The sequence below is a fragment of the Sminthopsis crassicaudata genome, chromosome 2, assembly GCF_048593235.1.
Source record: "Sminthopsis crassicaudata isolate SCR6 chromosome 2, ASM4859323v1, whole genome shotgun sequence".
NCBI lineage: Eukaryota > Metazoa > Chordata > Mammalia > Dasyuromorphia > Dasyuridae > Sminthopsis > Sminthopsis crassicaudata.
The window spans coordinates 488677996-488695058 of record NC_133618.1 but is presented as its reverse complement, the minus strand read 5'-3'; the positions used below and the strand labels follow the sequence as shown (position 1 = coordinate 488695058).

The window sequence follows — 17063 nt, the reverse complement described above, 5'->3', positions numbered from 1 at the left end:
GGTACTATTAAACAAGGTGTTAAAGAACCTTCACTAAAGTTCCATTCCAATGCCTCATATATGACAGTATTGTTTTTGTTTGATTAGGTTTTCTCAGCAGAGTATATGTCTGGCAGACATTACTAAGCCAGACAAATTTCTAGTACAAGCTTGGTAATGAATTATATGCTGAGGAATAGTCTTAAGTAAATCTGGAAAGGCTAGTCACCCAGAAGGTCAGCCAATAAGTAATTTTTGATAAGAGCAACTCAAAGCAGATTTTAGGAAAACCTAGAAAGACTTATATGAACTGATACAAAACAAAGGGAATAGAACCAGGAGAACACTGTACACAGTAACTGCAGTAATATACTATGATCCACTGTAAATGATTTTGTTATTCTCAACAATACAATAATTCAAGACAATTTCAAAGCACTGATGTAAAATTGCTATCCATCCTCAGAGAAAAAACTGATAGCTAAATGCACATTGAAGTATACTGTTTTACAGAGCACTTGAAGTTATTAATCTTTTTCATGGTACAGCATTTTAAATTACAAAAAGTAGAGTAGTATATATTTTAGAGGGTTAGACTGGGATCAAGAAGACCTGGGTTTGAACTGTTCCTAAGGCACTTAATAGTTCCTTTAAATCACTTAACCTCAGCCTCAATTTTCTTATATGTAAGAATGGAGATCACAACACTTAACTGACAGGATTTTTGTTGGGATTAAACGAAATAACATATGTAAAGCAATTTGTAAACTTTAAACTACAATATTGGTTGTTTTATTACTTGATTCCATATCTACACTTAATATGGATGTTGTGAGAACAGTTGTTAGGAATGACTTTTCTAAACCTTCTCTCAAACCTCCTGTATCACCTTCTTTGCCTCCAACCTTCTTGGCAGATAACATTGACTCAAAGTTTCATTAAGAAAATAAAAGCAGTCAGTTATGGTGCTATATTCCTCTAAAGTCTTCCACCAGGATAGCTAGGGCTATAGCTCATTAAAACCTACTGGATATTCTAAGTCCAGCACCAATTAGAGCCCTGTGGAAAGAAAGACCCACCCTAAGTAGGAAATAACAAACCCATTTCTCTCATAACAGGAGTGGAACTGGGTCCAAAAGGGATTGTTATATTTCCAGCTTGGGTAAAAACAGGGAAACCCAGTCTCCTTTCCATTTTTCTCTTCTCCACTTCTTTACATCTCAAAAGCCTTTGACCTCCTAACTATGAAGATGTGGAGCCCAAGAACAACCTGTCTTCTGGTACCCTTTACCTCTTCCCCTTATTATTTATATTGGCAGACAATTCCCACAATGATCCTCCCTTCTAATTTTCCTTTCTCCCTATTAAACCATTTTCTATTACCTACAAAAACAACAAGGTCTCCTTTATTCTTAAAAAAAAAATCAAGGCTTGAACCAATTAACTTTAAGATATTATCCTAAATCACTTCTTTTTTTCCAGAGTCAAAAATCTAAGAAAAAGGTGTCTATACTCACTGCTTCTATTTTCTCTCATTCATTTCTTAACCCCTTGTGTAATCTTGCTTCTAATTTCACTTACTTGAAACAACTCTCCCTAAAATCTCTGATGTTCAATTGTTTTTTTTTTTTCAGTTGTATTTGACTCTTCATGACCCTATTTGGGTTTTATTGGCAAAGATACTAGATTAATTTGTTATTTCCTTCTCCACTTCATATGGCAATGAGCAAACTGATGCAAACAGGGTTAAGTGACTTGCCCAGGGTCACATAGCTAGTGTTTGAGGCCAGATTTGAATACAGGAAGATGAGTTCCTGACTAAAAGCCCCATACTCTATCTAGTGTGTCACCTAGCTGCCATCTCTCTAAAATTACTGACAAATCTGAAGGCCTTTTCTCAATCCCTCTCATTCCCAGAAGCATCTGACATTGCTGATCAACCCTTCCTCTAGATTACTCTTTTTTCTCTGGATTTTTCTAACTTGGTATCCTTTTGTAGCCCTTTCTACATATCTTAAGTCTCTTTTACTGAATCACTATCCATATCACATACCCTCAAAACATGACTGAAATGACCTCAAGTTTCTTCGCTATACTTTCTACTTCTTCTCCCTACTTCTCTCTTATCTCCCATGTTCAGTTATTTATGCAGATGTTTCAGATTTATATTTCTAGCACTAGTCTCTCAATTGCGTTCCAGCCTCACATGACTAAATGCCTATTGGATGTTTCCTAAATCATCTCAAAGTCAATCTACCTAAAATTTTATTGTCCCCTTCCCCCACTTCTGAAGTGCCTTTTTTTAATCTGTCCTAGTCACTAACTTTCAGTCAGTCAGGTCCCCAACTAGGGAGTCATGCTTGAATACTAATCTTGCCTAGAACACAGCATTTAAATAGCTTGCCCAAGATCATATAACCAGGATGTGAGAGAAGATCATAGATTTAGGGAAGGAATCATGGGAGATCACTAACTCCCTTATTTTATAGGTAAGGAATCTGAGGCACAAAAGGATTACGTGATTTGCCCATGTCATGTAACTAGTAAGTATCTGAGATAGGAATTTGAGCCCAGATCTTAAAAGATAGATAGTGCAGAGTATAGAATAATGGGGCTAGAGTAGGGAAAACTAAAGAATGAAAATCTGGCCTCAAATCTAGCCTTAATTTATTAGTTGCATGACTTTAGGCAAGTCACTTAACTTCTGCTTCCTCTTACAATTATGGTGAAGATCAAATGAGATAATAATAATAAAACACTTAGAATAATGCCTGCCACACAGTTGGCACTATGTAAATGATAATAATAATAATGATGATAATAGCTAAGTCTTCCTAATTCTAAGATAGACTCTCTAACCACTATGCCAATGGGATACTTTTTCTTTCCCACTTTCCAAAGTAGAAATTTTGTTGTTTTTTAAATAGCTGTGACACAGCTATATTTTTATAGCATTCATAAAATTTACTTCCAAATATCCTTTTATTCTTTTCAGGAAATATATGCCTTGTTCATCCCTATTCATTCTCTTATACATTCCTCACAGTAACTTAAGAAGATAATCTAACTATGTGACCTTTTCATGCTTTTAAAAAATACATAAAAGAGGCTTGATAATAAAGAGCATATCTCAGAGTCAGTTATACCTGGGTTCAAGTTTAGTCTTTGAAAATTCTTGCTATAGGATCTTAGGTAAGTTATTTACCTTCACAGTGCTCTAAGCATAACTCTTTTAGAATATAAATTGTAGAAGACAGGCTAATCTGCACTGGTAGAGATAGTTTCTTGACATTAACAAAATAACAACCCTCACCCAAAAATATTCTAAGTTTTAATTTTAATATATTCACTCAAAAAGCACTTTCCAGATCATCTCTTTTTGTAAACTCTTCCTATTCCTTCCTTGAATCACTGGGGAATTAGTTTAAAATTAATTTAATTTTATAGTATTTGCTACTCTAATAAATTGGCCTTCATCAGGTCACAAATAAACTTACAACAGATTCCTCCCAGTTGGTATCCCAGCCTCAAGTTTCTCCCATTTCAGGACTATTCTCCACTCAGCTGTTAATTTCCCTAAAATATAGATATGAAGATGTTACTTCTCCCCTAAAACATCCACTAGGGAAAGGAATGAGAGGAAGAAGAACTAGCAGCAATTTCTTACTATTTCTAGGATCAAATATAAAATCCTTCTGGCATTTAAAGTTCTCAACAATCTAGTATTTTTCTATCTCTCTTGCCTACTTTTACTTCACCCCCTTTATGTGTCCCACAACTCAGTGATAATACATCCTTGTAGTTCCTTGAACACAACAATCTATTTCCCAACTCTGTCCCTTTTCACTGACTATCCTCTAAACCCAGAATACTCTTCCCTCTATCTTAACTTCTTGAATTCCCTGGTTTCATGTAAGATTTAGCTAAAGTCCCAACCTCTGCAGGGAGTCTTTCCTGGTTCCTTCTAGCATTTGTTGCTGCAGGCCTTCCTGAGAGCACTTTCCATTTACACTGCATATATCTTACATGTATAATTCTTTGCATGTTGTTTCTACTATTAGAATTAAATTGCTTAAAGGTGAGATCTGTTCTTATCTCTCTTTGTATTCTTACAGCTTAGCAAAGTGCCTAGAAGTTATGGTAAGCATTTAATAAATGCTTGGTGACTAAGTATAATAAACTAGAATCTAAGATTTTTAAGTTGCTACAGAAAGGAACAAAGTAAAAAAACGGGTAACTATTAGAAATACACAATACATATGAAAGTCAGGACATGCTAAACATCTGCCAATAAAAGATTATGCTTTTTGATCTATTAGTGGAGATATCTGAGTAATTTTTAAGTATCATGTAAATTAATCAATGAATAAAAATTTATTTAACTGTCCATTATGTACCAGGCATTGTAATAGGCCCTGAGTTTACAAAAAGTAAAAACTGAAATATCCCTGTCCTGAAAGTGCTTTTATTATTTTAGAAAAGACAGTGTATACTAATACACTCTGGTCCTTTATTTGCCGGTCTATAAAATGACAGGATCAGATTATATAACTTTTAAGGATCCATATAGGACTAGATAAAATCAGCCAGTTTTCAAACATAGAAGTACAAATTATAAAAGATAACTTGACAAAATACTCTACCTCACAAATAATCAAAGATATTCGAGTTATCATATCACCACATACTCATTAAATTATCAAAACCAATTAAAACTCAATGTTGGCAGGGTTATAGAAAAACAGGTATACTCATTTATGCTACAAGACTTAAAAATATATTAAATCTTAATACTATATGATGATCAATTCTGATGGATGTGGCCATTTTCAACAATGAGATGAACCAAATCAGTTCCAATAGAGTAGTAATGAATTGAACCAGCTACACCCAGTGAAAGAACTCTGGGAGATAACTATGAACCACTACATAGAATTCCCAATCCCTCTAATTTTGTCCACCTGCATTTTGGATTTTCTTCACAGGCTAATTGTACACTATTTCAAAGTACGATTCTTTTTATATAGCAAAACAACTGTTTGGTCATGTATACATATATTGTATTTAATTTATACTTTAACATATTGAACATGTATTGGTCAACCTGCCATGGGGGGGGGGGGAGGGAGGAGGGGAAAAATTAGAACAAAAGGTTTGGCAATTGTCAATGTTGTAAAATTACCCAAGCATATATCTGGTAAATAAAAACCATTAAAATAAATAAATAAATATATATATATATATGTATGTATGTATACACACACATACACACACACACACACACACACACACACACACACACAGTCTTTTTAGAGAACCCATGGTTTCATACATTAAAGTTACAAAAATCACCTTATGTCTAAATCTGACTTTTCTTGTGCAGCAAAATAACTGCATACATATCCATACACAAATATTTATATATATATATATATATATAATTTAATATATTTATTTATTTAAAATATACTTTAACATATTAAACATGTATGGGTCTGCCTGCCATCTAGGGGAAGGGGTGGGGAGAAGGAGGGGAAAAGCAAAGTCAATGCTAAAAAATTACCCATGCATATATCTTGTAAATAAAAAGCTATAATAATATAAAAAAATATTCACTTTAACATATCCAGGAAAAAAATAAAGTTACAAAAATCACCTTAGAGCTAATGATTCCATTACTAATATTATATGTAGTAAAAAACAATTAAAAAGTTATTCTTAGTCATACTTTTTCATAGCAATATTACATATAATTGCAAAGAAAATAAAACTTAAAATAAGGGAAGTATTTGGTAAATTGTGATACATTAATAAAAGTGGAATGCTATAATGTAAATAAAACTCACAAGTGTGAAGCACACAGATAAAACTAGAAATATTATTATATGCAAAACAACAAAAAAAGCAGAACTAGAAGAATGGAGGATAGACATACCAACTATTTCCATATAAGATGAAAATGAATGTTGTGAAATTATAAAAAAAAAAAAACTTGGCTCCAAAGATATGTGAACACGCATTCTTCTCTTAGCAAAGATGGGAATATATAGAACATTACAATGTTAGTTTCTTTTCAATGTGTTAATCAGTTTTGCTAAATTGCCTTCTCATTAAAAAAAAAAAATATTTGTCCTATAGGATGACTCTGGAAGGAGAGAAGGAAAAGATACATGGAGAGATTTGAATGTTAAAATTGATAATGAAAATTACAAATTAATATAAAAATTTAAGACTGTCCTACAGACTCAGTAGCCATACTTATTTTGCAGAATAAGCTAAGTAGGATCTCCCATCCAGAAAACTGTTGGTAAATATTTTTTAATACTGTAGTTTAAAAATCAGAATGTTTACTGATTCAAACTGCCACCATACCAGGCAAGTCATCCTACATGAAGCAGCAAAGCATCCTGAGGGGAAGATGGGAGCCTGGCTCACTGAGTTAAACCAACACCACCAATATCTTCTTGCAGTGAACATGTGCACGTTTGTGCGTGTGTGTGTGTGTGTGTGAGTGAATCTGTGTGTGCATGCACATGCACACTTACCCTTGTTAACCATAAGACCCTGTTGCTCAACAGATATTAGAGTTTAATATAATTGTTTTAAAGCTAGTGCTCACCATGCAAAGATGATTATTTTTTATGTTTTCAAAGACTTAATAGAGAAAGTAATCATTTTAAAGAGAAATACATTACAAAGAAGAGAAATGGGGAAGAACATAATATATAAGTACACAGAATATCACCCTGTATACTGTGGTTCTCCCACTTATTAGCTAAATAACCTTGGATATCAAGAAAGCAAAGGAACTGGACATGATGAATTTAAGTTTACTTCTAGTTCTAAGAGGCCACAATTTTAAATCACATGGAAAAAAATTATTAATTAGAACCTTGTTCAAGCTTGTTTTGAAAATGTGATGATATATTACTAATATTTAAAATTTTTTTAAATTAAATGACAGCAAAAAAACACCAACAACTTAAGTACATTTCAAAATACAAGTTGTTCCAGATGGCAAAGTACAATCAGGAACTAAGGTACTAATCCAGCATATTAACCCATAAAATAAATACTGCCTCTAGAAAACTCCCTATTTGGTATGTCTACATTTGACTTTCACGTTTAATTTATGCATTCCTCTAAATCTTGCCCACATGCCATTAGTAGATGCTGTGTAACAAGCTTTATTATATACTGTGTCAATCTGTAAATGCCCCCTGTCGATTCACTCATTGAATAATTGGACAAACAATATATCTTATCCCACTTACTCATTTGTTATGATTATTTCACTCATAGTAAGGGAAATAAAAGTGTATTTTATAACAATTTTTATATGGAGGTATGATGTACTACTTTGGAGTCATTAAATAGAAAATACTTAAAAGATAGTCATTTCAGAAAAAAAGGGAAAATCAAGCAGGTGAAATGATAATTTTTAGTTGTAATAAGTGTTTGTCCTAGAAAAAAAAAATCCCTTTTAGCCAAACTTTACAAGGCACTTAAAAACTTAAATGAAGGAAGATCTTAGTGTAACAGTTGAATGATATAGACTGTTCATGGCTATCCTAGGTAAGATGTTTATTTACATTTTAAGGCACTGGGTTTTTTCAACATAAACAGTCATAGGGTAACCAACTTGATGTGACATTCATCTTTGTATATTTGCAAGAAATATACGCACAAGCAGAGAATCATTAGTTATGTCCATATTAAATCAACACTTGGAAAAAGAATTGAGTTTCCCACCCCCCCCATAAATTCCTTCCAAATGCTTAAAGAAATGAACAAACCTGTCTTCCGTTTTCAAACAAGAAATAGATGGGGTTTTTTTTTTTTTTGAGAAACATATATATACATGCTTATTTTTTAAAATTCAACTGACAAAATAAATTGCTGTTTATAATCCTGTTATTCCAAAAAGGTAAGTCACAATGCACTATTTTCTTTGTTTCATTTTTCTGCCTTATCTAAAGATATTAAAAGTTACTTTTATTACAAGTAATGAGCTTCTATTATTATACTAATGTTTTAAAACTCGCCATGGATAATAAAAAAGACAGCTTTAGTAAATAAAGAGTAATCAATTAAATAAAGAGGCTAAAAAAGGTCTTAGGGACATCTAGTCCCATAACCTTATTTTTAGTAGAGGAAAACTGAAGTCCAAAAAAGTTAAGTGTCTAAAATCATACAAATAAATGGTAGCAAACTAAGCGCAGATTAAAACCCATATCTCCTGACTTTAAACCCAACACTTTTTTCATAATTACTAACTTTGAGAAGCAAATCAAGTAAGAATGAAAACAAGTATTTATTGGTTTTTTTTTTTTTTTTTAAGTGCAAGGCATTTTTGCTGAGGATATAAATACAAAGAATGAAACAATTCCTTATCCTCAAGAAGGTTAAAATGACAATATAACCTGCCTCAATATACCATTGCATAATCTAACTTAGTAACATGTCCACAAAGAAACTGTTATTGATGGTCTTCAAATTGTGCTAACACTTCACAATTCTTACTCTCCTAAATTAATAATCCTAAATTATATAATTTATATGTTTTATTTTAACAAACTGAACTCAGATCTGGTTTAAGTAGATTTATGGATTAGAAGTAAACATTTAATTTTAAATTACTTCTGGTGACTGAAAAAAATATCTTCTTCCTAAAACATAATTTCTTAATAACCTAATTGGCAGTTGGACTAACCACAGACAAACAATGGAGTAAGTTTGTTTTTTTTTGTTTTTTTTTTTTTAGTTTCCCTCCCCATTGTGTTTTCCTCTTTTTAATGCTACTTCCTGATGCCTAGTATTCCCTTAAAGCTTCTTGAGTTCCCACTAAAGGACTTAATTTTTTGAGTTTGCCCTACCTAGCAAAAATGATTCATTCTTTTTCCAGACTATTCCTCCAACCACTTACCTCACCTACAAATTCTTTTGATTCTAGTCTGATAACCCAATACATACTAAAATGATACGCAAAAACTGGCTAGCATTATCCTTTCGTTAGGCCATCTTTGAATTTTAACTGAGGTTTTTTTAAACAGAATGTTTTAATGAAGACATACCTAGCCTAGTGTAACATGGCTAATCTTGGACCAAGATTCTTTATCCCAGTTTATTCACTTCCTGTATACTTCTGGTTAAGTTACTTAATTTCTTTATATCTTTATTTCTGAATTTGTAAAATAGGTATCAAAAGATTTAGATCTAGAAACTGTCTTCCTCAGAGACCATAGAGTCTAAAACCTTTATTTTAAAGAGGAAGAAAATAAGGCCCAGGTAAGTTAAGTAACTTGTCTAAAAGAGGCAGAGCTAGGATTTATTCTTTTTTTTTTTTTTTTTTTCCCTGAGGCTGGGATTAAGTGACTTGCCCAGGGTCACACAGCTAGGAAGTGTTAAGTGTCTGAGACCAAATTTGAACTCTGGTCCTCCTGAATTCAAGGCTGGTGCTCTAGCCACTGCGCCACCTAGCTGCCCCTAAGATATACATTTTTAATAAAGATTTTTTCCCCTCAAAGATGTGTGTGAGGAGTGAAAAGGAAAGAAACTGTTACTTTTAAAAATAAAATTTTTAAATGCAAATAGACCCTTATTTCTCATAGTCAAGATGTGGTTTTCTTCAACTCCAATAACCTACTACTCATACAAATACCAAATCTACTTTTTTTCTTTTATAATATCACTTTGTCATTAGGCCTTTACCTCAACAAATTTGTTCATCAACTATTTCATATTATTTCTATACTCTAAACAAGGAAAAACCCAACCTTACCATTCTACCATAATTACTTTCAGCTCTTTGTTTTTGCTTATCACTAGGAGAGATACTCTCAAAGTTATGTAGCTAATCTTCAATATCTACATAAACACTTTTTTTCTATTACTACGAGTGATACTCTCAAAGTTATGTAGCTAATCTTCATTATTAACTAAAGAATGATCAATAAAATTCTAAAATTACAGTCAAAAAACACATCATAAAATTGTGTTTATATGGTTTTATGGTTATTTTGCTTTTATTACCAAGTCTTTCTCCACCAAAGTTTACTATTTTTTGTTCAAAATTCTGAACAATTTCTTCTTTGATCATTTCTTTTCATTTTTTTCTTTTTTACTACTCACTTCTTGAGTGTTTTCCATTTAGCAGGTCCTAAAATTTGCTAACAAAATAGTATCTATTGTCACTTTGCTCTGATTTATTTCTTCCCATTTGAAAATTTCTTATTAATCTTTTTTTTTTTTTTTTTTAAAAACATCATGGAATGGCTCGATAGCCTTCAAACCAATGCACCATTATTGCTTATAATATCTGAACGGACTAATTTAAATACTAAAAAATAACCTGAAACATTTTAAACCATTTAAATGTATCAAAGATTTAAAAAATTGGTTTCTCTCAACTGTCTTTGGAAAATCTAACTTTTACTCACATAAATAAAATTTACATAAACAGAAAATTTAATCTTCAAACTTAATTAACTGACCCCAGATAAAATACAACATCAATTTTATTATAGATCAACAACAGCATATATGTTAACATTTTTCTTTTTAGAACAATTCAGTTTTGTTATTCCATTTAGAATGATAATTTTTTCATAATACTGATTGGTTTATAAGAAATGAATTTAAATTTGCTTATTGATCACCTACAGAGCATATTTTCATTTTCAAAATAAGTGAATTCTGTTAAACAAGTATACTTCTGTGTGAGCTAAAAGAGCACAAATATCTATTTCAATTTATAACATTCTCTAGAAAGATAAACTATAGTAGACAAAGCTCTCTGAAAACTTTAAAGCACTATACAATGAGTTGCTATAATTATTAGAAATGTTCCTCCAAGACCCTAAATGACTAAATAGAGAGGAAAAAAATCAACCTAAAATAGGGATAAATAAGTACTTGCAAGTAACAACTTCCAAAAATGGTTATAAGAATCAAATGAGGCAATATAGATAAAGCATTTTGCAAATCTTAAAGTCTACATAAAAATAAACTACTATTATTTCCTAAAATCAATTGTTCAAATTATTTTTCCATTATTTAAAGATAGATACTTCATGGTAATGCACTAAGACTTTGTGAACAAATTTATAAAATCTGAAGACTTTTGTGGTCTACTTTCTCAAAACAACCTTGAAATTATATTGAGTGATGAACATTAGGAATTATTTCCCAATTTTCTACACTGAAAAAAAATAATCTGAAGGTTAGTGTGAGTATGAAGAGCTACTGAGTATGGATATAAAAGCTCTGCCTCTTTTAGAATGCATTTTATTGTCTTATTTCTTAACTACAATGTAACTGAAGAAATATATATGCAGTGTTGAAATCCTAGAGTGAATTTCAATGTATGCTGAGTTTAATGCTAGTACTAAATTAAGGCTTTTTTTTTTTTTTTTTTGGTTTGTGTTTTTTGCATTGAACTATAATATTTCAAAATCAAAGTTCCTTCGATATTTGTTAAATATACATTAGCTAAAATATCAAAATAATTAGAAATTTTGGGAGATAATTTGGTACAAAACTCAACCTTTAATAAAATAACATGGCTTCTAAAAACATTCCTTTATATATATCTGGTGACTAAGAACTATAGTATTACTAAAACTAAGTGTAAATAAACATAGCATACCATACTAAGCAAAAAGAGGGCTAGTTCAGTACAAGAAATGTTTTTTTAAATTGTCAAACCAGTTCCACTTTTAACAAAATTAACCTGACAAACTTAAATCTTAACCTACTTACCCAATTTTTGTCTTCTCCTTTAACTTGGTTGAGGAACAAGCTTTTGTTTTCTTGCTTTCCTTATCTTTTGGCTTAGATTTCATTCTTCTACCTTTTTTTTCCTCTTTTCCTTCAGCTGAAACACTGGGAAAGTTTTCAGGGCTCATTACTCGAGGAATGTTTCGTTCCCCTCGTTCCTTTGCTTTCGCTATTGCCTCAGATATAATACGATTAGCCTTTTCTTGCTTGCTTTCTGATTCCACCTTTCTTTTCTGCTTCTTTTCAGAAATGGCTCTCACCTGGGTATTCTGTAACTTAGCATATGTCCCAGAACCTTCAGTTTTCTTAGAGGAAGGAGGCTGAAAAAACAAAACAAAATATATTTTACAGAAGTACATCTGAAAGTAAAGTACATCTAAAGTCATTTTCACAAACATTTGGAACTAGAAAATTCTGCTTACCTAGTAAAGTTGAATTACATAAGCAAATATATAAGTGAAGTAAACAAAGCTAAGAACACAAGACATTTTGTTTGACCAAAAAGTACAGTAGATTCAAAACAAACAGAACTGTGACTTTTAAATTAGTATTGATTGCATACTCAAAGCAAAAAACACCCCCCCCAAACAACAAAATGGAACAGATTCATTGAAATTTTCATAGCATTCTTGGCCACTTCTGTAACTGACTACGTCAAATCATAATCTTGTAAATATTTTGGTGCATTTAGAATAAAACTCTTTCCCCTCCTTTCTGAATTTTTAGGCTACAAAACTAACAAGTATGTAAATTATTATCCAAATTTAGAATTATTAGTTGTAAAATTTATTAGTGAATTTTTAAAAATCTCTATTTCATAAACAAGCACAATCTGGGATCTGTATATGTGTAATCTCATCAAATACATACAGTACCTTGCATAAAATTGAGAAACTTTTAGCTCTTCTATGAGTTTAACTGCTCATTTTTTTCCTATTCAAATAATTGTAGAGAAAATTAATTCTAATAGTTCCACATTAAAAATATTAATGTTTTTGAAATATTAAAGGTAGATACAAGGCAAATTTTAAAAAAGGAATGGAAAGAATTTCTTATTCAAAACACATGCACACAAATACAGAACAGATCACAGTTTTGCTATTTTCTCACCGGTAAACATGCCTCTGACTACAGCAAAGGGAAAAACCACCAGGAATTTCCAAACACATTTTCAGACAAAATCTAGTATACTTCACTGGATACATTTTCTATAGTGCCTCATCAAAGGTTTCACAGCAGTGCTGCAGCACTTGGAAAAAGAGGCAGGGTTTAGCCTCACTCACTAAATGCCACCTTAAGGCCTACAGGCTATAACAAATAACCAAGACTCGAGAAAACAGCAACAAGCTCAAGATGGCGATGCAGTACGACTCCCGCAGCAGCAGCCAGTAATAAGGAAGGTTATTCAATCCCATTAGCCTTTTAGCCCAAAGAACCCCTCCTCCTCCCACTCATTCAGGCTTTCACTTACCCTTCCTCTTGGCCTCTTCACTGAAGACATTTTTGGCGTCAGACAAAGGCTTGCCCTCTGCTTTTTCACCACCCCAGGCAGTGCTCAAGAGAAAAGCATTGAAAGAAGATTCCTAAATGGCCTATTTAGCAAGCTGCAACCAAGATATGAACAACCCTCCACAAATACACATTGTGATTTATCAACATATTTCTTCCCTGACAAGTATATATTCACTGTTTAGCCTACGCAGGTATGACAAAGACTATCAACCTCTCCTAAAAAGCTGAGTTTCCACAAAAGCTGTAAGCAGATAGCCAGATTCCAACAAAGCACGGAAAGAAATGAATGCACAAAGCATCAAAATGCATCAGCATGAATATTAGAGATGTCGTTAAAAAAAATACTGACTCCTTCTGCAGAAGTAGGCCAGCAGATGGTGCTACCAGTTATTATTCCATTAGACTCTGCAATTTAACCCCCAATGGACTGCTCTTCCCTACATGTGGCAGAGTTGTTAACTCTTACTCTGCCACTTCACTCCTTCTGTAAATTATTTTTTTAATGTGGAAGAAAACACTTGACAATTAAAAAAAATTATAAAACTAAAAACTATGATATGGCCTAACATGCTATATATACACATGCATATAAACAAACATATGCATATCTTATCTATATACACAATACAGATACCTATAAAAATTCTAGCAAAGAAGATACAAAATTATTTATGATATAAAAATACTTTAGGATGATCAATGAGTTAAGGGATTGGTCCAGGAAATGATCACATAAGAAGTTGGAGCTCTTTCTCAAAAAATAAGAAAAGTATTATAGGTTCTTTAAAAAAAAAAATGCGTTATACTTTAAATTGTAAAAAAAAAAAAAAAAAAAAAAAAAAAAAAGAAGCATTACTATAGGCATCTATATTTAAATTCACAGGTATAAATTTAATTTCAGTTTAACACTCCATTAAAAAGAATCAAATACAAAGCCCTTCTATCTCAGTGCTGATTTTTAATTTAAAAAGTATTTACTTAACATTCAGTTTGAAGATCAATAACTTTATTTTGTTATTGAAAAATTACAACTTCACTTGTATCTTTACACTACTCAGCAAATAATATTTAGTGTTAAGCTTTTCAAGTATAGTTTTAAATATGTTTTTTAAAAGGTTGTTTATTGTGGCAATAAATTATGAATGCTAAATGTAAAAACATCACATCTAATTTTTCAAAATCTTTCAAAGAACCTACTGTGTGCCAGGTGCACTGCTTTAGATCCTGAAAATATCTTTCATCATTTTGGAAGTGTTTTCACATAAAATACATCACTAAAATTAAATTTCATTATTTTAGTTCCAGTTTAAAACAAACAAAAAACCAACTGCTCTGCTACCCTTGGCTAATTATTTAATTTTATTACCTTGGTTTTCTAAACTGTAAAACAGAAAAAAAAAAAAGAACTATTTTGCAAAAGATATGTAAAGAATAATTACTGTGAAGAGCTTGTAGAATAAACCAGCTAATTTAAGTAGTCCCATTGTTAATATCATAAAAACTTCCTATCAGAAGGTAAACAATAAATTGACATAACCTAACTCAATTTGGACTAATTATAGAAATCATTGATAAAGCAGCACTGGCTTAGTCCAGAAAACTCTCTATTTGCATAATAGCCTAAGTTGGAATATACCCAATTTATTTTTTGATGGGGAAAAAAAAGTTCCTGGGCATGATATTTCATGAATTTTCTTGTGTAACTAGTGATTGTATTCATAGATATTAGTTCTTTTTTTTTTTTTTTTTTTTTTTTTTAAATCCTCTTCACTCTCTCTTCTCATCATGGCTTTCCCCTAGTCTCACATAAAAAACAAAACAAACAAACAAACAAAAAAAAAACCTTTGCAACTCCCACTTCTCCAAATCAATGGGAAAAATGTTTTAGTTCTCTACTAATGAACCCCAGTCCCATGTTAATTTTGAGAATATCATACTTCTAGTTATCAATTACTTCCTTCATTTATCTTCAGTCTATTCATCTTTCCTACTCAATATATTCTTCCACAGACAGACCCCCTTTCTCATCAATTCCCTTTTTTTTCTGTTAAAGATATCATCATTCTTACAGTCAAGTCAAATATGTAAACTTGAAATCATCCCATGCTTCTTTTTCAATCATTTCTCTCTTTACACCATTAGATGTTAAAGCTTGTCAAAATGACAATCACTTTACAACATTCCTTGCACCATTCCCTTCTCTTTTGAGAAACAGATATAGGCACCACCCTAAGTCAGTTTCTTATCACTAACTATAGCCATAAACTCCTAACAGATTCTTCCCTAACATCTTCTCTACATAACTTTTGGAATAATCATCCTAAAGCACAGGTCTGGCCATGTCACTTCCATGTTCAAAAACTTTCTGTGAGTCAATCAATGATAAGCATAATAAGTAAGGGTTTACAATTTGTCAAGCACAATAGTAACACAAAATATAAAACTTAAAAAACCCTTCCTTCACATGAAAAATAACTATAAGTATACACACCACACACACACACACACACACACACACACACACACGGTAGATATACAGAATAAATGGAAAATGGAAAGTAATATCAGAAAAATGTCTCTTCCCATCTTACTCCACCTTCCCAGGACAGAGAGATAGAAAGAATAAGAAAAACCACTTGAAGAAATTGAGATTTTAGGTGAGACCCAAAAGAAGTCAGAGAAATCAGAAAACAAAAGTGATAAAGAAAACTATTTAAGATACTGAGCAACTGAGTAAAAAAGGAGTGAGAAAACAGAATATCAAGTAGGCCAGTATCACATTATCACAGATTAAGAAGAATAAAGAATAAAAAAGAATGGAAAGGTAGGGAAAATGTGAAGGTCTTTTTACATGGCAAACAATATTTTATATTTGATTCTAAAGATAATGGGAAACCATTGGAGTTTATTGAATAGAGGAGACAATCCATTACTATAGGAAAATCATTTTGGCATAAATGGAGGACTGACTGAAATGGAAAGAAGCTTGAAGTAGGAAGGCCAATCAGAAGGCTTTTCAATTTAAAAAAAGGCATGAAGTAAATGATGGCCCTGAACCAGACTGCTAATTGTGTGAGTAAAAAGAAGAGGATATATATAAAAAACATGTGATGGAGGTAGAAACAACAAAGCTTGGAAAAAGGCTGGACATGTGGGGTGAAGGTGAGGAGCTGAGGATGACACCAAAGTTATGAGATTAGATGACAGAGAAGATGGTGGAGCCTTTGGCAATAATAGGAAAGTTGAAAAGAAAGTATTTTGGCTTGGAGGGAATACAAGCTCTTCAGCACGATATTTAAAACTTTTCACAACTTAATTCCAACCTACCTTTTTGGGAGTTAACTGCATACTCTAATAAGCCCACTGATGTTTGTACTAAACTAAATAATGACAAAGAAATCCAATAAAAAAAATTTAAGTATGTAACTTCTACCCCAGAATTACACAAAAAGTCAACTATCAATGGGCAATAGGAAGAGGGTGGGACGGGGGTGGGTGGGTGGGGTGGTGGCACTCCTGTCACCAAAGTTAGTACCATTACAGGGTAGACTCCCAGTGCAACCAGAGGCTGGACAAGTATAACTTGTAAAGCTGTGTTTAGAAGCAGAAAAAGTGGAGGGATATTTTGAAAAAACCTAGAGAGTAGCAGCTAGGGCAGTGACCAACATGGTGCTATATCATTTAGATTTTGATAGCTCAAATATAGAAGCTCTATGGATTCTAACACTTTGTCCTGAAAGTTCAAGGAGAACCTTGAAGATCCAGGGCTTGGAACATTAAAAATCTAGGTGGTT

General features: G+C 32.1%; 1 protein-coding gene across 18 annotated transcripts in view; it reads right to left on the bottom strand.

Moving 5' to 3' along the window:
- Positions 1–17063, bottom strand: part of CHD9 (chromodomain helicase DNA binding protein 9) — a 241857-nt gene that overhangs the window by 115639 nt on the left and 109155 nt on the right. For 14 of the 18 annotated variants that reach the window (XM_074293386.1, XM_074293394.1, XM_074293384.1 and 11 more), the window contains one exon: positions 11740–12077. In XM_074293386.1, coding sequence (XP_074149487.1) covers positions 11740–12077 — 338 coding nt within the window. Of the gene's footprint in view, positions 1–11739; positions 12078–12867; positions 13137–13228; positions 13655–17063 lie in introns of those variants that run through there. The other 4 variants (XM_074293400.1, XM_074293402.1, XM_074293399.1 and 1 more) reach the window with 3 other exon arrangements.